The 24,562-nt window shown below is 43.5% G+C and overlaps 1 protein-coding gene across 1 annotated transcript in view; it reads left to right on the top strand.

Moving 5' to 3' along the window:
• The window catches only part of LOC134345959 (uncharacterized), a 115,522-nt gene extending 91,176 nt beyond the window's left edge, over positions 1-24,346 (top strand). The window contains 2 exon segments of the mRNA XM_063047302.1: positions 23,106-23,462; positions 23,594-24,346. Of these exon segments, the coding sequence (XP_062903372.1) occupies positions 23,106-23,462; positions 23,594-24,346 (1,110 nt within the window).
• Positions 24,347-24,562: the final 216 nt, after the last annotated feature.

Here is a 24,562-nt window from a genome sequence, read left to right as displayed (position 1 = left end):
GTAAATTGCAAGCAGTAAATTGAAATTGCAAGCACGGGCTGCTCCACACACTAAGAGATTGCATATGAGTCAGTCATATGTTAAAACAATGGGGTTGTATTATTTGCCCTGCAGCAACTATGTGTTGAAGGAACCTGCACCAATGTGTAAATTCAGAGAAGTGTTCCGGCCAAGGTACTTGAACATTCATAAGTGTCTCCCACTGTAGATATGCAATTCAAAGACAGCATTGTCAACCCAAAGTATTGAAGTAAACAATATCATTCTAACTTTTGAAACTGCATTGAATCACCTACTGTTACAATTGATCTTAAGGTTATAAGTAATATGATGTACTTTGAGTTTGTGAGCCTCTACCAAGAGTGTCTCCAGAGAGATGACTGTTGTGCTGAATAAAGACTTCTACATCACCAGCTTCAGTGTCCCTCCGGCGACTTCGATCTCAGTCACAACATTTGGGGGCTTGTCTGGGATACATTCATGACTCACTGTGCAGCCAGCAACTTAAGCTGTCAAAGGGGGTGAGTATTTTTAAGAGCAGCACCCACACTTAGACCGGTTTAGGTCAATGACTACAGGGTCATGAAGTATCAAAGGGCATGGCAGAGAGGTTGAACTGGTAGATATTAAAGTCTGGTGTCTGTGCATGTGTGATTGTGTAAGAGACCATCTATCAGATTGTTTTGGGTAGCTTGCTGAGACAAGGCCAGCAGTTTTGAAAGATGATTACTGACTGCTGGGATGCCAGAGGGGTGCATGTACACCTCTTGGGGGGAACTGTATAGTGGCATACTCGTTTGTGAGTGTGTTGGTGTGTTTTAGAATAAGTTTGAAACCTTGGTAACAAGAGTTTTAAATGCAAGGAAATATGATAGACATCATGAGTTCAGTGGCATATAAGTGGAAGATTGCAAAATACATTCTGTTTGGTTTTATGTACGTACTCTTTAATTTTTACCCATCCTTTATATTTTGCTGAATATTGGAATTAGTGTGGAAATATTTGAGGGAGAGATCATTCCCAGCTATATCTCTTGGGGTGGCACCTAGTGAGGTCAGACAACTTCAGGTCAAGCATCCTCATGATACCAACCAGCCTTGACCCTGATTACTACCATTCACAAGCCTTTCACTCCTGTGGAGAAGCAGAGCTGAGCTGGCATCACTTAAATTTGCTGGTGGGAATTCAGAATTCTGGTGTAATCTCAAAGAAAAGATGGAAATTCATCAGATGCACCCAACATGTGTCAGTTAAAGAGAAATTCCAGAGGACTATGTAGGATATTATGGCGCACAGAATGCAGGATGGTACACAGGCAACTGCCAGTAATGGAGAGAGATGTTCCTGCTTTAAGGGGGAAGTGAAGCAGTAGCTGGAGGGATATGAGGGTAACTGAGGAATGACAATGATCAGTGGTTCAAAGAGCTGATGAACCTGCCATGGATTATGTAGAGCATAAAGATCAAGCATATGAGGAGTACTCAGTGTTGGACATCCAAAGAGGGATGATACAGTCTTCTTGAAAATATTGAAGGAAGGCTTCATCTCAGCCACCAAGAACTTTTTCAGGTTTGGAGGTAGCAGTGGGATTGACTTACACAGTGATAGTATCATGAGTCGGTGAGATAGACCAGAGACAGGGAGGAGAAGTCAAAAAGTGGCTATAGTGGATGAAGCATTGCACACAAAATGCTGGAGGAACTCAACAGGCCAGGCAGCATCAATGGAAAAGAGTACAGTCAACAGAGTACAGGACTCACCAGCTTTTTTCTCCAGTCCTGATGTAGGGTATCAGCCCGAAATGTTGACTGTACTCTTTTCAACAGATGCTACCTGACCTGCTGAGTTCCTCCAGCATTTTGTGTGTGTTGTTTTGATTTCCAGCATCTGCAGATTTTCTCTTGTTTGTAGTGGATGAATTTGCTGTGAAGACACAGAGGACTTGCTTTGTTTTGACAGCAACCAGGGAACCTAGCAAGGGAGTGCCAGAATAGATATAAAAGGGACAAAGGAGATGATTTTTTTTTTACAGCTGTGGCCTATTGGGCCATCGTTGGAGGCAGTGTCCCAAACAGGTTAGAAAGATATGAGAGTCAACCACCAAAACAGGCAGAGACGACAGCAGTGCCTTCTCTACAACCAGATTATAAAGCTGATGAGGTCAACATCCAGGTCAGACAAACAGCTGGCAACAGCCTCCATTGGCAGTACTGGTCACCCACAGATATATTACAAAGGTTTTTAGGGGACCAGCAATGTGAAATTTTAGTAGACACAGGGTCGTCTGTATCGAAAACAGATCTACCTTTGTCCACAGCTGAGAGGTCATTTACATTATCAGTGCAGGGGAGGAGGGAGGGAAACAATAAGGGGACAGAGAAGTCAACCTCAGGTACTTGATATTGAGGGAATGTAGCTTCCTGTAGATTTTTGGGTGTGTCTAAACAATGAGGGAACTGTGCTGGGGATAAACACATGAAGAAAAGCAAGTGCTATCATAGACTCAGGAAAGGGAGAAATAACATGGACAAGGCAGGGACAGCATGATCCCCAGAGCAGATGAATGGCTCACAGAGAGACAGTAGCCCCAAGCAAGGACAGGAGGTAGGATAATGTATATGAATCATGTCAGGAGGTCCCAAAGGATAAACATGGTCAAGTGTTAAATGCAGTGCAGTTGCCTGCAGAGGTAACAGCAATGAAAGTAAAGATACTCCAGAAAGGGCAGAGTAAGGAACAGGAAGAGAATAATTGCACAGATCATGGGGCAAAGAAAAGGAAATTAAAAGTCGACAGAAATTGAAAGTGTACAGGAAGGAACTACTAGAACCAATCTAGTAAGATTGTTTGGAAATGAGAAGGGTCATTGTAACCAGGTTAATATGTTGAGGAACTAAGCATGTTGCTGATTGGAGAGAGCCAAAGGAAGAGAAGATAATCTCTTATCTATTTTCTATGTTTCTATGTTTCTATGTTTCTATAATCCTCCCACAGCCTGGTAGCCAAGTCATGTTAAGAGAGCGGACTGAAAAGGCAGGGCTCGTTCCCAGATGGTGGTGCTTCTGACAATACCACCTCTGCTTCCATACAGACCCAATGAGGCAGCCAGTGGAAGCACTGGACCCAGGTTAAACTGTACAACTCACCTTCTTGCCGCCCTCACAGACTGAACAAGGGATCAAGCCTACCCAGTAACAACATCATTACAAAGAACTTAAGCGATGATGAACACAAACCCGTTGTTTCATATTTGACCTCACCTAGACTCACAGATGAAAGAGAACAGAAATAAGAATGCAGGGATCCAAATGACGGTAGAAACATCAAGTTCCTCAACTTTGATGGCAAGGCAGACCGGAAAAGAGAAAAGAAATTGCACAGTGTTGAAAGGCAACTACCGCAGTTGAATGGGGAGTGAACACAAATTAGCTGACTCCTTTCACTGGTCAGACCAGTGATTGAAAAGAAAGACCAGGAGTGGGTGCTACCGGGGTGAGACCCTTGGAGCCATTAAAATCGAGGCCACTCTAAACCCTCCTGGAGATCGATCAAAGGGACTAAGAAATTGGTTGTTAGTTTATTCTGATAATCTTTTGTCATGTCAGGAGTGTGAACTATTGCCTGTCAACCTGAAACAAAATTACCTTGATGGTGCCCCTGTACACAAAGTAACTATCAACAGTCACTACTGATATCTTAAGCTATCAGAGATCGAAGGGATGAAATTTCTGGAATGTTTAATTGCCATCTTTGCTCAATCTTTGCTCAAACCTTTTTGCACCGCGGACCTCCAACAGGGGTGGGGGGTGTTCAAGTTCAACAGTGCATGACAGGGAATGAGGAAAGGTGCAGCTGACTCGTATCGTTTCATATCGTCAAATCATATTGTTTCCTCGCGGCCCAGTAGCACATCTTTGCAGCCTGGTACTGGTCCGTGGCCCGGTGGTTGGGGACCACTGTTGTGGATAGTCAATTAGGGATGTAAACAGCATAGACGTAGGTACACATAGGGACATGAAAGGTTAATAATTGGGTAAGGGATCTGAAGTGAAGGGCATTTTTGCTGCCTCACGTAATCAGATTCTTCTTAAAGTAGGGCCTTCCTAGGACAGATTTCTGTCCAGGGGCTAAGGGCAGGGTATGTTAGTGAGTATTCTGGAGTTATGTCGATAATAGCAGATAATAATTCAAACAAGAGCTAGTGTTCAGTTCTTATTGTAAATATAAATAAATTTAGAATGCTTGCAAATAAACATGTTTTTGTAAATTGAAGTTACAAACACAAGCTGCACACTAGACTAACAGACAGCATATGTATCATCCATATGTTAAGACAATGGGGTTGCGAGTTAATTGCCCTGCATCAACTATGGGTTGAAAGAATGTGAGCCATTGTGTAAGTTCAGGGAAGTGTCCCAGCCAAGGTATTTGAACAGTCAAAGGTATCTTCCACTGTAGATATAAAATTCAAAGGAAGCCTCGTCAACCCAAAGTATTGAAGTATACTGTAACTATTGAAACTGTATTGAATCTGTAATGAGAGACCAAGGCGAGGATGGTAAAGATCCAAGTGCTGGAAAATCCAAGACTAGAATTGAGACACGATTTCAAGACTGAGGCGAGAACAGGGTTCTTGATTAGATGCTGGATGAGAATTGAAATAAGGCAGAAATCCATAAACTCATTCACAGGCTGAACTAAGTTGAGCTGTGTTCAGGTGCTCTTTAAATATTAAAATTCTGGTGTCAAAACATGGCTGCCAATTAGCGGAGTGGGCCTGAATTTTTAAAGGCAGCTTGACAACTAGCCATACACTGGAGAATGGGAGGGTCTAAACTCTGGAAGCTGGCACGGATGGTGGATATTGTAACAGGACCCCCTACTCTATGCCTGATTCCTGACAGCCCTGGTAGCTTGGAATGATGTTGATGATAATCATGGATCATAGCCGGCTCCGGAATATCCCTTTCTGGAACGCAGCACCATTCCTTGGGTCCAAATCCTTCCCAGTCAATGAGGAACTGCCAAACACCCTGAACAGTTTGTAAGTCCAAAATCATCTTTATGGTGAAAATGTGTTCCCCATCAACAAATCTGGATGTGGCAGGGTTGATGTAATAAGGCTAAAGTACTGACACTCACAGGTTTCAGGTTGGATACAGTATATTGAGGGTGGGATTGATCTTAAGTAACTTGGGGAACTGGAAGGCATAAGCTACCAGGTTCACTTTCTTGAGAACGTTAAAGGGTCCAAAGAACTTGGGCAGCAGTTTCCTTGACTCCACCCAGAGAGGCAAATCTTGTATGAACAACCAGATTTCTTGCCCAGGTTGCAAAGCTGGTCCCTGTCTTCTCTTAGCCTTCAGTTTAGCCTTACTGGCAGAGGCCAACAATATCTCCATCGCCCTAGTACATTTCTCATTGCAGTGTCAGATGCAATCTTCGGCAGCAAGAACCTCAACCTTGGCTTCGTTCTAGGGGAAGAGTGATGGTGAATACCCAAATTGGCATTCAAACGGAGACTTCCAGTGTGCAACATGCTGTAGTGTGTTGTAGGCAACCCCTGTGCACATCAAGTGATCACATCATTCATCTGGTTTTACTGAGGCCAGGCATCTCAGGATTTGCTCCATATCCTGGTTCACCTGCTCCATCTGATCATTGGACTGTGGATGAAACCCGTAGGAAAGGCTCACTATAGCATAGGGAATTCCTTCCAAAAATGTGACACAAATTGTGAAGCCCAATCCAAAACAATGCGCACAGGAAATCCATGTACCTTGAAGACCTGATGAAGGACAATCACAACCATCTCCAACGTGACAGTAGTTTGTTCAATACTATGAATTTGCAGGCTTTCGGAAGTGATCCACAATCATGAAGATGATGATCTTCCCCTTGGAAGAGGGGAGACCTGTGACAAAGTGGGTGGAGATATACACCTATGGTCTGTCCAGAACAAGTAGAGGGTGAAGGAGCCCTTGAGGTTGGGTTTGCGTTCCCAGTGCAAACCTCGTATGATTACACATATTGTCAGGCTTCTCTAGCCATTCCAGGCCACCGGGGCTTCCTCCTAATGCACTTGAGAGTTCTGGCGACCCCTGGGTGAACAATCATTCCATATCAGCGGTCCCCAACCACCGGGCCGCGGACCAGTACTAGGCTACCGGGCCTTGAGGAAAGGATATGAGTCAGCTGCACCTTTCCTCATTCCCTGTCATGCACTGTTGAATTTGAATATAAGGTTGCCAACTGTCCCGTATTAGCCGGGACATCCTGTATATTGGGCTAAATTGATTTGTCCCATATTTCCCCCGCTAAGCTAGAGCGTTCTTATGAAACCTTTCATGCCAAAATGGCATGAAGCGAAGAAGCAATTACCATTTATTTATATGGGAAAAATTTTTGAGTGTTCCCAGACCCAAAAAATAACCTAACAAATCATATCAGATAACACATAAAACTGTAAATAAATAACACTAACACATAGTAAAAGCAAGAATGATATGATAAATACACAGCCTATATAAAGTAGAAATAATGTATGCACAGTATTGTTGGGAAGATGAAGGCAAAACCGATTTGTGGGGGGAAAAAAATCGGCCTGTACACGAATGCGCACATCACATGTGCATGTCATGCATGCGTACACAGGTGCCCGTGCAAGGCTTCATGGTCATGGTAGTCTTCCTTGGGGTAAAGTGTCCCAGGATTTGACTGCTACTTTTGTCCCTTATTTGGGATTGAGAAAGTTGGCAACCCTAACTGTAAAAGACATGTTGAGATGAATTTAACCCTACTTGAACACCCCTCCCTCGGTCGGCTGGTCCGCAAGAATATTGTCTTTCTTTTCTTTCTTTTCAAATCTTCTTATGGTTACATTGTACAAGAATATTGTCAATATTAAACCAGTCCACGGCACAAAAAAAGTTGGGGGCCCCTGTTCTAGATGTGTGTCCCCATTGAAGAATCTTAGACCTGACAGAACTTGGGATGAACAGACAAATCAGAGGACCATTTTTGGGAATCTCTGCTCTCTGTTAGGCAAGACCAAAATGGGAGCTGTCATGAACTGCTTTTTGAGTTCTGCAAAAACAGCCTCCATTTCAGTAGTCCAAACAAGAGGGCCCGTGGATCTTATAGTTTGTACTGTCAGTAGAGCCACCACTGAGCTGAAGCTCCTGATGAACTTTCTGTAGAAGTTGGCAAATCCCAGAAGTTGTTGGACTTGTTTCATACTAGATGGTTGACTGCCTGTGGTCATGTGAAATTTGGAATTTTCCACCTTGATATAAAGTCCACACATCCCTGTGGAACTTCACTAATCACAGACCACTAGCTTGAATAAGTCCCTTCAACCACTACCGTCTGTCTTCGATGTATAAGTCAGTTCTGAATCCAAACAGCCAATATGCTGGAGAAACCAAGCATATTAATCTTCTGAATTAGCCTCCCATGAGGGACTTTGTCAAAAACCTTACTAAAATCCATATAGACAACATCCACTGCGCTACCGTCACCAATCTCTCTTGTCAGCTTGTCAAACAAGGTAATAGTTGCTAAGACATGAGCCCAGGTTACCACGGAATCTCTCCGGGGGTGGAAGATGGACCGAATCCACAGTGCAAATGTCAGCCTCACACCTCAGAGACTCTGGCTTCCTCCTTGAGATGGTTGGTGAGCGGCAACCTGGAAGTTGTGCATCTCCAGGCTCTATCTTGAAATGTTCTCACTGTCGCTGGCCACAGATGATGAGAAGCTCCAATACCCCGCTGGGTCCATGTTTTGCTCAGTCATACTGTGACAAGAGACCTAGGCGAGGATGGTCAAGTTCCAAGTGCCAGAGTATCTGAGACTAGAAACTAGACACGAGTTTGAGACTGAGACGAGAATAGGGTTCTTGGCAAGATGTTAAATGAGAATCCAAACAAGACAGAATCCAGAAACGCAATCACTGACTGAACTAAGTTAGGCTGACAATTGAACACCGAACCTGAGTTCAAATGTTCTTTAAATGTTAAAATTATGGCCATCAATTAGCAGAGAGGTTCTGAATCTTTAAAGGGGTTGCGGCAGCTATCCATACTCTGGGGAATCAGACTGTCTAAATCCCAGAAGCTGGCACAGTCAGGTGCATACTGAAACAGAGACTCCACATGTACTATTTATCTTAAGATTGGTTATAAGTAATGTGATGAACTTTGAGATTGGGAGCCTCTACTGAGTGGGTCTCCAGAACAATGACTGCTTGTTGTGATGAGTAAAGACTTCTATATCACCAGTTTCAGTGTCTCTCTGGTAATTTCAATCACAGTCATAAAGGTGGAAGCACATAGATCCTTGGATGTGGCAATGAAGATTCAGAAAACCAGATGAGGAAAGACATCCACAAGGGGAATTAAGGAGAATAATACAGGAGCTCTGTCCTTGAGAACAACACCAGTGACATACTGGATGAAATTAAATGCTAGATATCAAAAGTCAAGATAAGAGCCTATCCCAGATACCATACAGCGTAATATATGGTATTGTCACAGCAACACAACTTTAACAGATAGCACCAACATCTTATGACAGACTGTAAATCACAGAGTTCTACTGTTCATGTGCCAGGCTGATGTTCTTCTGCAAGGTGCAAAGAGCCTGTAGGTATAACTGTTAATGTTGTTGTAAACAATTACAACTCTTCTCCTTCACAGTAAGATAGCAGATAACCAGCACCAACACAAACTAAGTAGGAGAATGCAGGATGTATTCAGGAATTAATATAGTGATGATTTGAGGAGGAAAGGAGGATGTTGAGATAAGCAGGATGGGGACAAATCTTCTGCATCTGCTCCAACCTCTTTACAAATCAACAACTATATTTGGTCCCAGTCCTTTTCTCACACCTAGTGTTCCAAATTGTCTATTCAAATATCGTCATATTGGTGGTGGCTTTGTGTGCACCCTAACACTTATAGTCTCAGAGAAGAAAGATTAACGTCCAGCCTCCTACCTACTGCCAGAGGATAGGGAAGTGGGAGAAGAGACAAATGGCACTGTATCAATCGCTATTGGTGACACAGCTACCACCCTGGTATCGGCTACTTGCACAATAGTATCTGGAGTAGAAGACAGGCTCTCATGTTGGAATGGAGTGGGTCCTCACTTCCATACCAAGTGCAAATGACTACAAAGGCTATTTCTTAAACAACAAGGTTCGACACTGATTTAAATATTGAGGTATCAGGAAAGGTTGGGCGCCAGAAGACTAATTGTTCTCTCGTTAATGTGAACAGTCTTCCTGAAAGCATAGATGTGCTAAATAGTGAAGGATTACAGCTGATCAATTACACTCGTTGTCTTATATTCTAGCCTGTTGAAACAAGGCTAGCAATCCATTACATCTTTTTTGCTTAACTTTCAGACATGTCCTAATGGACATGCCAAGTGACATTTTTTTCTTTTGCTGATAGAACAGATCTGTTTCTGTTTTTTGAAAAAACATGCTGAATATAATCTTAAGACCATAAGACCATAATACAGAGGACCAGAATTATGCTATTCTGCCCATCGAGTCTGCTTCACCATTCTATCATGGCTGATTTACAGTATTATCCTCACAACCCCATTCTCCTGCCTACTCCCCATAACTTTTAACTCCCTTACTAATTAAGAAACTATCATCCTCTGCTTTAAATATACCCCATGACTTGGTCACCACTTTCATCTATAGAAATGAATTCCACAGATTCAGCATCCTCTGGCTAAAGAAATTCTTTCTTCCCTGTTTTAATGGGATGCCTCTCCATTCTGAGGTTGTGCCCTTCAGTTCTAGACACCCCTATTATAGGAAACACCCACTCTACTTAGGCCTTACAATATTCAAAAGGTTTCATTCCAATATCCTTGTCATTCTCCTAAACTCCAGCGAGTGCAGAATCTGAGCCATCAAACCCTCCTCCTTTGTTCATCCTGGGATCATCCTCGTGAATATCTTGTGGACCATCTCCAATGCCAGCACATCTTTTCTTAGGTAAGGAGCCCAAAACTGCTCATAATACTCAAGTGCAGTCTGACAAATGTGTTTGAAAGCCTCTGCATCACATCCTTGCTTTTATAACGCTAACATTGCATTTGCTTTCCTTACCACTGACTCAACCTGAAATTAACCTTCGGAGAATCCTGCATGAGGACTCCCAAGGACCTTTAGACCTCTGATTTCTAAATTTTCTCCCTTTTAGAAAATAGCTCACACATTTATTCCTTCTACCAAAGTTCATGACCATACACCTCTCTACATTATATTCCATCTGCTACTACTTTCCCATTCGCCTAAGTACTTCTGTAGATTCCCAGCTTCCTCAACACTTCTTATCCTTCTACTTATATTCGTTTCCTCTACAAACTTGGAAACAACACCATTAATTCCATCATCCAAATCATTGACATATATATTGAAAAGAAGTGGAACCAACACCAACCCCTGGAAAGCATCACTAGTCACCAGCAGGCAACCAGTAAAGGCTCCCTTTATCTCACTCGTTGCCTCCTGTGGTCAAAAAATCTTCACTCCATGTTGGTACATTTGCTATAATACCATGGACTCTTATCTTGTTCAGCAGTTTCATGTGTGGCACCTTGTCAAAGGCCTTCTGAAAATCCAAGTCAATAACACCCACTGACCCTCCTTTGTCTATCCTGCCTGTTATTTCCTCAAAGACTTCCAACTGATTTGTCAGGTAACATATCCCCTGAAGGACATCGTGCTGAGTTTGGTCTATATTATCATGTGCCTCTATGTATCCTGAAACCTCACCCTTAATAATGGGCTCTATCATCTTCCTAAGCACAGGCGTCAGGCTAGCTGGCCTATAATTTCCTTTCTTTTGCCTTCCTCCCTTCCTAAAGACTGGAGTGAAAGTTACAATTTTGCCGTCCTTATAAAGAATTGCATGATGCTGAGCAACATCCTACGATGTGCTAGGTGACTTCAATAGTGGTGTGACCTAGGATCATTGGGTGTTTCTGGTCTTTCAATGTCAGACACCTCGCCCAGATGACCCAGCCAAGGTTGATCAAGGCCCAGCAGCATTGATCCATGGGTTACATAGTCATCCCGAGGCATGCTCAGTGGCCACTGTGAGGGTCCTGATGGGTTCTTTCTTTTGCAGCCCCCATAATGCCAAGGAGAGAGTAGGTTCTGTGGAGTGAGCAGCCAGCAAAACCTCTAAACCCTACATCGAGAGGCTCACAATGTGCCCTCCAGCCCTGTCTCTGGCACTGTTTTACCAGCTCCTCAGATTCGGTCTTGTATGCTTGAACACCCCCTCGATCCAGTCTTCCCAAAGCACTGCTAGTTCCACCTTGACCACCTGCTTCTTTTTCTGACAGAATGCCCATCTCAGGCTTGAGTGATGATGATGCTGTCATAGTGGGAGGCGTTGGGAGTGGACCCAAGTGCAAGACACAGACACTGAAGTACCAGGAACAGGACTAGGACTAGAGTTAAGCAAGCAAGGGACGTGGGGATGAAAGGACGCTGGACATGACACAGGCCTTGGACGAGACAAGGATACAGGACCTGGGCTAGGACTTGACTAAGATAGCGGAACCAGGACATGGAACTGTGAACTAGGAGTCTGGGTTTGAACTCTGAGCCAGAGACTGGACAAGGACCCAGAACCTGGGTCTTGACTTAGGCTCAGACTCCGGAACTAGGCGAGGACATGAGGAGGCTACAGGATGTGGCATGGCTACAGGACGGGACAAGAGACTCCAGGACAGGACAAGGAAACTCCAGCCCAGGACGAGGAATCTCCAGCACTGGGCTGGGCTGGGTGAAGCACATGGATGAGACGAGAAGACAAAGCCATGGCTAGGACAGGACAAGGTTCTTGGGTGAGGCTAGGACTGGATGAAACCCTGAAGCCTTGACTTGGTTGAGGGACAGACAGGAACACAGAGCCTTGGTCGAGGGAGAGACAGGAATGCAGAGACATGGAACACAGAGCCAGGACCCCTCCTTGGGAACAGGATGTAGGGCCAGGACTCATTACACAGAATGCAGAATATGACGAGACGGTTCCCAACACAAGGCAGCAGCAGACAGCTGGACCTACCCAGCGAAGGTGTGAACACAGATGATTCCCAACACTAGGTAGCGGCAAACAGCCGGACCTACTTAGTGAAGGCATGGACACAGAGGCAGTTCAAAACAACAATAGACAGTTCCTTATCTTGCTTCAGCAATGGAACTTGACAGCGGTGCAGGCGAGGGTCACAGGCAAGGCAAGGCGAGGCGAGGCAGGGAAAGGGAAGGGATTCAAACAGGGGGTATGCACAGGAACAATCCAGCAGCCAGAGGCTAAATCCTGAAGCTATTTATGAAGCCAGCCCAAATGAGAATCAGCTGCTTCAACAGAAACTGGGGAAAACCAGGGAATACCTGAAATTAAGGAACATGGACCGGACCGTGAACCGGAATGCAGATTTCATGGACCGGACCATGACAGATGCAATGAAATCAAGGAACTTTAATTGTTTGCTACTTGCCTGACTTTCAGATGCCAGTCAGACCAAGTGGCAAACAAGTCTGCTAGTGATATAGGCTGAGGCTATGGTTGGTCTCCAATTTTCCAGATGCCCAAAACCATTCCAGAATCTAGTGATTATTGAAAGTTTTCTGCTATTGCCACTACAATCTCTTCAGCTACCTCTTTCAGAACCCTGGGGTTTAGTCCATCTGGTCCTAATTACTTATCTACATTCATATCTTTCAGCTTCCCAAACACCTTTCCCTCAGTAATAGCAGTGACCGTCACTTCTGGTCCCCAACCCTCTCGCATTTCTGGCATATTGCTAGTGTCTTCCAAAGTGAAGACTGAATCAAAATACTTATTAAGTTCATCTGCTATTCCTTTGTTCCCCATCACTACCTCTCCAGTGACATTTTCCAACAGCTTAATAACCAATTTCTCCCTTTTCACTCTTTATACTGGTTATCTGAAAAAAACACAATTTGGTATTCGCTTTTATATTATTGACTGGATTACCTTCATATTTCATCTTTTCCCTCATTGTAGCTATTTTAGTTGTCTTCTGTTGGTTTTTAAAAGCTTCCCAATCCTCTAACTTCCCAGAATTCTTTGCTATATTATATGCCCTCATTTTTCTTTTTGCTTTCTTTGATTTCCCTTGTCAGCCATGGTTGCTTCACCCTCCTTTTAGAATACTATTAATCATTTGGGATTTATCTATACTGCACCTTTCAAATTGCTCCCAGAAACTCCAGCCGTTGCTGTTCTGCTGTCACCCTGCTAATGCCCCTGTCTAATCAACTTCGGCCATTTCCTCTTTAAAGCCTCTGTAATTCCCTTTACCCCACTGTAATATTGACACATGAAATTTTAGCTGCAGGGTGAATTCTATCATATTATGATCACTGCCTCCTAAGAGTCCTTTTACCATAAGCTCCCAAATAAAATCTTGTTCATTACACAACACCCAATCCAGAAATACTTTTTCCCTAGTACACTCAACCATTTGATGCTCTAAAAAGCCACCTTGTTTGAATTCTATAAATTCCCTCTTTTGGGATCCAGCAATAACCTGATTTTCCTGAACTACCTGCATATGGTAACAAGGTAACACTGCCCTTTTTCCATGCCTTTTATATCTTCTGTTGTAATTTGTACCCCACATCCTGGTTACCGATGGGAGGTCTGTATACAACTCCTGCCACGATCTTTTTGCTCTTGCAGCTTCTTAACTCTACCCACAACAATTCTACATCTTCTGATCCTATGGCACCTCTTGCAAAGGATTTGATTTCATTTTTTTTAACCACCACCAGAACCATCCCATCCACTCTGCCTACTTGCCAGTCCTTTGAATACAATATGCTTCCTTGGATGTTAAGCTCTTAACAATGAACTTCTTTCAGCCTTGGCTCAGTGATGCCCACAGCATCATACCTGCCAGTATCTAGTCACAACAAGATCATCTCAACAAGATCAACAAGAGGGAGTTAGATATGGCACTTGTGGCTAAAGGGATCGGGGGTATGGGGGAAGGCTGGTACAGGGTTCTGAGTTGGATGGTCAGCCATGATCATACTGAATAGTGGTGCAGGCTCGAAGGGCTGAATGGCCTACTCCTGCACCTATTTTCTATGTTTCTATGTTTCTATCTCCCTTCTTCTGTATGCTGAATCCTATATTCATTGCCCTTTTCGATCTAGCCATATTACACTTCAAACCATCCCACTGATTGCAGTTTTTCACTTTCATCTGCCTATCCTTTCTCACAGTCTCACTGAACATTCCATCTGCTTCTATACCAACTGTCCTATCCTCAGCCCTGTTAATCCAGTTCCCATACTTTTCCCAAATTAGTTTAACCTCTCCCCAAACAGTTCTAGCAAACCTGCCTATGAAGATATTGGTCCCCCTTGAGTTCAGGTGTAATTCCTCAGACATGCATTCATTTGCCAAATCGTCCTATTCTCCAAAGTTAAGTACATTTAATATTATATATGTCACCATAGACAGCCCTGAGATTCATTTTCCTACAAGAAGACACAGTAGATCCAAGAAACACAACAGACTCAATCAAAAACTGGACTTAACAGGGCAGTCAAAGAACCAAAGCGCAAAAGACAATGATCTGTGCAAATGCAAAAGAAGAAATAAATAATAATCATATTAGTAAACAAATAAGCAATAAATATTGAGAACATGAGACGAAGAGTTCTTGAAAGTTGGTTGTGGGAACAGTTCGGTTATGGGACAAGTCAAATTGAGTGAAGTTATTCTCTCTGGTTCAAGAGCCTGAAGGTTGGAGGGTATTAGCTTTTCCCGAACCTGGTGGTGTGGATCCTAAGGATTCTAAACCTTCTTCCTGATGGTAACAGCGAAAGGTGAGCATGGTCTGGATGGCGGGTGTCCTTGATGATGAATGCTGCTTTCCTGCGAGAGTGCTCCATGTAGGTGTGTTCACTGGTGGAGAAGGTTTTACGCTTGATGTACTGGGCTGTATCCACAACTATCCATATGATTTTCTGTTCAATGGCATTGGTGTTTCCATTCCAGGCCGTGATGCAACCAGTCAATATACCCTCCACCACACATCTATAGGAGTTTGTCATCGTCTCCACTTCTGATCCTCCATTGAGGACTGGCTCATGGAACTCTGGTTTCTTTCTGCTGTAGTCAATAATCAGCTGCTTGGTCTTGCTGACATTGATTGAGAGGTTGTTGCTGTGGCACCACTCAGCCAGATTTTCAATTAGGCAAGTTAATCTCTTTTGGACTGCCTCCAATTCATTTTGCACCTATGATACAGGAATAGGTGTACTTAGAAATCTCTGTACTTCACTGCTGCTTTCTATTCAACAGACCACAGTACTTTCTATTTTATTTTGCATCTGAGCATTCGACAGAGTGATTGAAGGATTTGCAAGTTTTCTCATGTTCTAGAGTACGATAGATTATGTGCATGATACAATGTAGGAACCACATGTCAACTGTGATGTTTCATAGCTGATAGATATTCCAAGTGACTGTAGGAGGCACATCATTGAGATTAGTAACTCTGAGCAACCATAATGCCTCCATTCTTTAATCTTCCTCCTATATGCTGATTTGTGACCATCTTTGATTCGGCTTACAGTGGTGTCATCAGCAATATTAAGTGTGGCATCAGAGCTGTACTTAGCCTCATAGTTATAAGTATAAAGCAAGTAGAGCAGGGGGCTAAGCACACAGCCTTGTAGTGCACCTGTCCTGGTGGAGATTGGTGGAGGAGTGGATTTCGCAAATCTGAACTGACTGGGATGTGCCAGTAAGGAAACCAAGGATCCCATTGCACAGGGAGGAGTTGATCCAAGGTCTTGAAGGTTATTGATTAGTTTTGAGGGGATGATAGTATTGATTGCTGAGCTGTAGTCAATGAAGAGCATCCTGGTTTTGCACTTTTGCTGCCTAGATATTCCAGGGCTGAGTGAAGATCAAATGAAATGGCATCTGTTGTTGACCTGTTGTGACGGTAGGCAAACTGGAGCAGATCCAAATTGCTTCTCAGGGAGGAGTTTTTATGTTTCATCACCAACCTCTCAAACTGTTTCATCACTGCGGATGTACAGAAAGTGCGACTGGACGACAGTCACTGAGGCAGGCTACCACGTACTTCTTTGGCACGGTATTATTGAAGCAATGGGTACCTCAGACTGCTGAAGCAAGAGGTTAAGGATCTCAGTGAACATTCCAGCCAGTTGATCAGCACAGGTCTTTAGTACTCCACCAGGTACCTCTTATTATGGTGATTATTAAATAGACACATTTCTAGCCTGTTAGCTAAATCTGCTCATTACACTTTACTAATACTAACTTGACCTGTCGGCCCTTGTGATGACCTTGTGAAAAACCCGAGTTATTCAGTTGTTACCAACACATCATAATGTGTTTGTATGTACAGTAAAAAAGGGTGAACTCCATAGCAAGCACATAGTTCTTGATCTCACAGTAATGACTCAGTATCTTTTTGTCTTTCCTACTCAATACTCTAATCCACTGAAGGATGCCATTATAATCTTTCTGGGACATACACTCCAGAAATGTTCTGTTATTCTATCATGAATGTTCAGTCTTTCCAAATTATGTGAAAATTAAAATCTATCTAGCAGTGACAGTTAAATGGAAAAAGCTGCCAGTGGAGGTGATGGAGGCAGTTATCATTTGCACAGGTACTTTGATAGGAAAGGAATGGAGGGATTTGGGCCAGATACAGGAAAGTGGGATTAGCATAGATAAGTATCTTTATAAACATGAACAAATCAGATTGAAGAGCCTGATGAGATTGTTCTGAGAGTCATCATCGACAAGATGGGCAAAATGACTTTCTTCTGAGTCATAAGTAAATATAATAAAATTTTCAGGTAGAATTCATACTCTTGTCATTTAATTATTAATTAGCATGTAGTAACCAAGATTCAGGCTTTAATCAGCCTTTTCAACATTTTCCCAATCAAATCAATGTTATCTCATACAAAAAAAGCAAATATACTGTATATTGCTTCAATTCTTTCAAATATCCTTTCAGGTTACTATTCATTCAAATATGTTTACAGAACTAATATTGTAACTTCAGTTGTCTTGATAGTTTAGTGCTCTATTGAACTACAACCTATTAGGTTAGTGTCACACCTTACAAATATGTGGGTAAGCATGCCCGACAAGGGTCACCTGTTGAAGAAACAGATGGTAAGCCACAACAGCACATAAATGCAAGGGCTTTTATTTAGTACCTGAAAGTGCAAAAGTTGTGGAGGAAAAAAAAGATTTACAAATAGACAGATGAAAACAAACTTGTTTGTACAAAAAATTACAAATATACAGAGGCTTTCACTACAACATACTTTGCCTTTAACTTTCCAATACAACTATTCACTGACCATCAAATCCAACCTCCACATCTCTCTAGCAAAGCCAGACTGAGGCTTTGAATCTGCCTCTGCCTGGCCCAGGAGGTCTTGGAAATTCTTCTGTTGCTAGGGTGGGGAGGGTGGGGGATGTGGTTGATGATCACAGGACCAGACCATAATAATTGTTTCAGATGCAGAATTAGAACATTTTAAACAGAGATTCAAATACCCTACAGTTTTATTCCACAACAAATGCCTTAGTTAAACCCATAGATCAGTGTCCACATGCTCGGATGATTATAAAAGAACAATGCCTCCCCACCAGTGGTGTTGCCTGCAAAGGGTGTGGTGTGCCTGGTCCCACTAACCTAGGCTTTATTTTAGGACACCCCAAACTGTCCCTTGGGTCTTTTGGGGCTGTTCTGCTGTCTACCAACCAATGTAACGGTGTGAGTGAAACTAAATGAAACTGTTTGGAATGCCTGTGTCTAGAATCCTTATTTTTATGAGTTATAAACCAGTAGAACATGTTAACTGAATGGATTGTTTTGATCAGCCAAGCTAGATATTGTTTTACTGTTGAGGGGTGTAAATAGTGATCTCCCAAGAACTGCAGAACAAGAAGGCAAAGTGTGTGAACTATTGGGGAAACTAGACCAGGGACAAAACAAGGAGGAGTGACTAAGCAGGCAAAGGGGCAAGGTTGGCGGGAGAACTAACATTGCCAACCTGTTCTGATACATCACACCCAGCTCTTCTGGATTGCACAATGTAGGCAATTGGGAGAGACAGTCTGCCAGGTCTTGTCCTGCCTTATGACAGATGTTGAAATGGAACAGCTGTAGAACCAGGTACCATCTCATGATGAGTGCATTGTGGTCTTTCATGGAATGGATCCAGCTGAGCGCCTTCTGGTCAATCTCCGGAACGAATTCTCTGTGTAGCATGTAACACTGGAAGCTTTTCAAGGCCCATTTTATGTCAAGAGCTTACTCCTCAACAGTGGAATACCTTGTCTCCCGTGGTAGCGGCTTTCGACTAAGGTACAATACCAGTTATTCTTCTCCCTCTGTCCTCTGGGCAAGGACTGCTCCAATCCCTACTGCTGAGGTGTCGATTTGAATGGTGAATGGTTTGGTGAAGTTTGGGCTGATTAGGACCAGTCAGGAATGCAAAGAGTTTGTGCAGGGCTAGGTACTATTCCTGTTAGCCTTGACCTTGTCGACCAGTGCCTGAACTAGTTCTTTCCCTAGCTGGTAGACCAGGTACTGTGTCTCAGAGCGGACCCACTTGCACTTCTGGATGTTCAGTGTCAAACCAGTGGCTGCAATTTTCTTCAGGACATCCTCAAGCTGCTTCAGTGGTCCTCCCAGCTGGTGCTGAAGATGACCACATCATCCAGTTAGGCTGCTTATCACATCCCCTCAGTATGCGGTCAATCAGCTGTTGGAAGGTCGCTGGGGCTCCATACAGCCCGAAAATCATGACAGTAAAATGAAAGAGGCCAAGGGGAGTGTTGAATGCGGTGTACTCATGAGACTCCTTTGTCAGCGGGATCTGCCAATAACCCTTGCAGAGGTCAGTGGTTGTTATAAATTTGGCATGGTCCAAACTTTCCAGTAGCTCATCAATCCATGGCATGGGATGGGCATCGAATTTGGAGATGGCATTGATATTTTGGAAGTCGATGCAAAATGCAAGCCCTCAGGGGCCACACTTACCACTGGGCTGCACCATTCACTCTCAGAGGGCTCGATCACTCCCAGGTCCAACATGGTGTGGATCCCAGCTTTAAGTAGTTCCACCAACCTTTCTGGGACTTGATAAGGTCACTGCTAGATGGGGTTGTCATCCTGCAGGCAAATGGTGTGCCATTGTTGTTTGGCCAGGGCGGGACTGAAAGGGAGAGAGATACTACTAAAAGACTTGGTTCAGCCTCTCCTGTTGTTGAAGGATCAGATGGACCAAGCTGGGCTTTGGAGAAACACTCCAAGACTGCAGGTCTTCAGTCATCTCTCCCCCATCTTTCTCCATCTGTTGGACCATCAAGAAAAGCTTCAGGCCCTCGCTTTCCTTCCACTCCCTCAGCAGCTTGACATGATATGTCTGAGGAGCCTTTCCTTTCCTCAGGTGGAGCACTTCATCAATTAGATAGCAGACTGAGGCCCTGCCTATTAGTTTGGTTGGACATCATGGTACTGGTTTATTACTGTCATGTGTGCTTAGGTACAGTGAAAAACGTGCTTGTATGCTCTTTATACGGATCAAATCACTGTACAGTGCAGTGATGTATAAGGTAAAGCATAACAATGCAGAATAAAGTGTAAAAGCTACCAAAAAATGCAGTTCAGATAAATAGTGAAGTAGGTGAGGAACAAATTTCTAGTGCTTTGAAGAATACTCATTACTGAGGCAGTGCAAATGAACTGGTCCTTCTTTTCACTGCATCTTGTCAGGTCTTGTTGTATGCAAGTTGGCTACTGGATTTGCACCCTTAACAATCAAGTTTCTACTTCAAAAGTAGTTAATCGGCTGTAAAGTGTTTTATCATATTCTTAAAACATATAAATACAAATTACTTCTTGGTTAAATAAAGGTGCATAAAATCATATTGCTCATTGGAGATTGATAAAATTTAGCAGATATTCTTCTACGGAAAAGACAAGTGCCTTAGAACATTTTCAATTAGAGGGAAGGATGTAATTCTCTTAAGAGCCAGCATTTTGAACTAATTCCTTTCCTGAGCCTAGGCTGGAAACTGAAGAGATTTGTTAACATCTGTGCCTACAATTCCAAACATGTATCAGTTGGAGCAGATACACGATGGATGAAAGTGATTGATGATTGTCTGAGATAATTTATGTGGTCACAAAATACGCCTGGTCTTCCAGTGATAACAGTAATTAGGATTTTGTTTCTTCCAAAATATTCAAAACAGATAAAACATGAACTTTGAATATTTTTGCTTAGGAAAATGCATTCTAAAGTCCAGAGAGAAATGAAGTAAAATTGAAAATAGCAATGTTAATATAAGTGTTGGGGGGGGTGGTGGTGATGATGTCAATAAAGAACATAAATCTCCTGCTGGTGTGGTTCCATTAATCAAACAGAGCACACTAATTATTTAAACACTCCATCTTCAAATTAGCATTACTCTTTGTAATGTCACTAAATTGTTTTACTAGCTACTTTCAATTGTTTCTTGTTTATCTTCAATGTCAATGCAAATAGCAAAAAACATTAAGGTGCAATCCAAGGAATATTAATCCATTTTTCAAGCTTGGAGAGATGTTCTGAATAGCATTCGTGAATTTTGAATGCAAAATTTATTTTTGCAGATTATGTTTGTATTACCACCACTACATGGGCAGTAAACCAAATAAGAAACAACAGAGTTCATGTTCAGTTGCAGTCCTCAACCTTTTCTGTCAGGTTGTTTTAGCTTAAGGAGTATCGGATGTATTCACACCACGGGACAGAGGAAAAATGGAGCTACTGTGTGAATGAAGTGGTGATTCAGAGAGAACAAAAAAAACCCTTTTCCAAATTGTAATAATGATGTAGAATGACTGAAAGAAAAATCATATTCCACTTCAGCTCTAAGATATAGGAACAGAATTAGGCTATTTGGCCCATCGAGTCTGCTCCACCATTTCATCATGATTGATCCACTTCTCCTCTTGGCCCCAATTTCCTGCCTTCTCCACGTATCCCTTCATGCCATGACCAATCAAGAATCTGTCAACCTCTGCCTTGGATGTAAATAAAGACTTGGCTTCCATAACTGCCTATGGCAATGAATTCCACAAATTCACTACCATCTGGCTAAATAATTCCTCTTCATCTCTGTTCTAAAAGGACGCGCCTCTATTCTGAGTGTCCGCTGGTCTCAGACTCTCCCACCATAGGAAACATCCTCTCCACATCCACTTTATCAAGGCCTTCCACCATTCAATTGGTTTCAATGAGGTCACCCCTCATTGTCCTGTATCCTGGTGAATGAGATATTAGAGATATTAGAGGACAAGCCATTCAATCCTAGAATCATTTTCGTGAACCTCCTTTGAACCCTCTCCAATTTCTGCACATCCTTTCTAAGACAAAGGGCCCAAATTTGCTCACAATACCCCAAGTGAAGCCTCACCAGTGATTTATAAAGTTTCAACATTACATCCTTGTTTTTATATTCTAGTCCTCTTGAAATGAATGCTAATATTGCATTTGCTTTCCTTACTACAGACCTATCCTGCAAATTAACCTTCAGGGAATCCTGCACAATGACTCCCAAGTCCCATGCACCACAATTTTTTGTATTTTCTCTCTATTTAGAAAACAGTCATTCCATTCATTTCTTCTACCAAAGTGCATGACTGATACTGTAGTCCATCTGCCATTTGTTTGCCTATTATCCTAATCTGTCTCAGTTCTACTGTGGCCTCTCTACTTCTTCAAAATCACCTGCCCCTACAACTATCTTCGTATCATCTGCAAACTTTGCAACAAAGCCATCAATTTCATCAACCATATTATTGACATATAATGTAAAAAGAATTGATTCCAACACAGACCCATGTGGAACACTACTAGTTACTGGCAGCCAAAAGTTACTAGTTACTGAAAAGGCTCCCTTTGTTCTGACTCTTTGCCGCTTGCCAATCAGCCACTGCTTTATCCGTGCTAGAATCTTTCCTGTAATGCTATGGGCTCATAGCTTGTAAATCAGCCTCATGTGTGGCACCTTGTCGAAGGCTTTTTGAAAGTCCAATTACACAACATCACATGATTCTCCTTTGTCTATCCTGCTTGTTACTTCTTCAAAGAATTCCAACAGACTTGTCAGACAAGACTTTCCCTTCAGGAAAACATGCTGATTATGGTCTATTTTATCATGTTTCTCCAAGTAGCCTGGGACTTTATCCTTAATAATTGACTCCAACATCTTCCCAACCACTGAGGTCAGACTAACTGGCCTATAGTCTCCTAGGAGAAGGTAAACTCTGATTTAAAACTTCCATTGCCTTGCAGCTATACCCACTCATGGGAAAGGCTTTGGGAGTAATCCCTAAGAAAGAAATCCAGAGTCAGAGCCCCTGAGGCAGTTTGATATTCATTCAATTTCATTCTGGCAGCTCCTGCAGTTCAGCCGTCATCAAAACATTATGCCTGGCATCCCTTTTGACATCAGCACCTGGACCAAGAGGGAGATCGTGACATTTCAGCAACTTGTGGTCTTCGTAAACCTCCAGCCCAGGATTTGGCAACTCCAGTCTCCACAACCAACTCAAGACCTGGGCGATGGGCGAGTGGCGATGGTGGCAGGCATAAGATGGTGCTGAGAGCCACTAATAATGCTCCTGCATCCAGGCAGCCAAGGCAGGATAGTTGCTGTCTTCTCATGAGACAAGGGCCGTGTTCAGCAGCCACCTTGACGATGGAGCAGTCCTCTTCATGGACTGCACTACTCCCCACTCCCGGGAAAGGGTCTGAAAAAGGTGATCTAATGAAAGCTTGCCTCGCCCTATCCTGTCAGCATACTACAGCTGACTAAGCATCTATTTTACGGTTGAACTACCTCAAACACCACAAAAGAAAGAAGAACCAACAGAAAGCTGAGCAAACTCTGCATTGGAGCCTGGAACGTCAGCCCACTCATGGAGAACAAGACCAGTAACATACCAGTGAGGTGAACTGCGCTTGTAGGACACGTACAACATCAACATTGCGGCACTCAGTGAGACATGCTTGGCCGAGACTGGTGATATCACAGAAGCAGGGGCTGGCTACCTATTTTTCTGGAGTGGCAAGGGAAAGGATAAGGCTAGAGTGTCAGAGTTGGCTTTGCCATCCGGATCACAATTGTCAGGAACCTGGAGGCATCAACTGGTAATCAGGCTGCCTCTGAAAGCCAAGACTCATTTGACTTTGATCAGTGCCTACGCACCCACTATGACCTACATATCTGAACAGAAGGAACTGTTCTACCAGGAGCCTGGCCAGCTGCGAAGCTCTGTCCCCAGAGACGACAAGATCCTGCTACTTGGCGACTTTAATGCCCAAGTTGGCAGTGAACATCAGTCTTGGCCGGAAGTCATTCGCAAGCATGGCCTTGGAAAGGAGAATTGAATTGGGCAGCTACTACTCACCCCTGTGCAGAAAATGGGCTGACAATCACCAACACCCTCTTTCAGCTTCCAGACATTCACAAGGCAACCTGGGTGCACCCGCGCTCCAAGAACAGGCACCTGATTGATTACGTGATCACAAAGCGCTGGGTCATCAGGGGTGTGATCATCAGCACAGTGATGAGGGGTGCAGACTGCTGGGCTGACCACATCCTGCTGAGAAGCAAGCTGTCATTTCAGATCGCTAGAGCACACAGGCGCCAGCAGGCTGATGCTAAGCGGAAGCTGGATATGCAATGGCTCGCTGACCCCAACATCAAAGAAGATCTGATCAGCAAACTGGAGGAACAACTTGAGCAGCTGCCAGAGAAAGTAGGCCCAGAAACAGCATGGGCTGCCTTCAGAGACGCCTCGTACAGCGCTGCAAGTGCCGTTCTCAGACACCCCAAGAGGAAGCATCAAGAATGTTCTGATGAGAACAACTCTGATATCGTCACCCTCCTCAGGCAGAAGCAGGAAGCCTTTGCAAGCTGGCTCAGTGACAAGCAGTCAACCTCCAAACATGACCGATTGAAGCGCCTCTATAGTAAGGTGCAGGCTGAGCTGCGGAAGGTGAAAGATCAGTGGTGGGAGGCCAAAGTGGCAGAGCTTTGGCATTACACTGACCATAACAACACAAAGAAGTTTTTTGGTGGTCTAAAGGCAGTGTGCGGACCTTCCTACAACAACATGGCACCAGTCTGTTCCTTGGATGGAGTGCTCTCAATAACAAAGGCAACATTGTCCAATGTTGGGCAGACCATTTCAACCAGCTGCTGAACAGGCCATCCAAGATAAACGACCAAGCCATAGAAATTATGCCCCAGTGCCTGGTCTTGGAGGCCCTTGGCGAACCCCCCACATTGGTTGAAGCTAGGAAGGCAGTTGAACAGCTGCAGCCAAGTAAGGTCCAGGCCCAGATCGGATCCTACCAGAAGTCTTCAAGGAGGGTGGTGAAATGCAGGCAAGAGGAGTATTCAGCTATCCTGCCTGGCA

The sequence above is a fragment of the Mobula hypostoma genome, chromosome 4, assembly GCF_963921235.1.
Source record: "Mobula hypostoma chromosome 4, sMobHyp1.1, whole genome shotgun sequence".
NCBI lineage: Eukaryota > Metazoa > Chordata > Chondrichthyes > Myliobatiformes > Myliobatidae > Mobula > Mobula hypostoma.
Note: the sequence above shows the minus strand (reverse complement) of the source record. Positions and strands in the feature narration are given on the sequence as shown.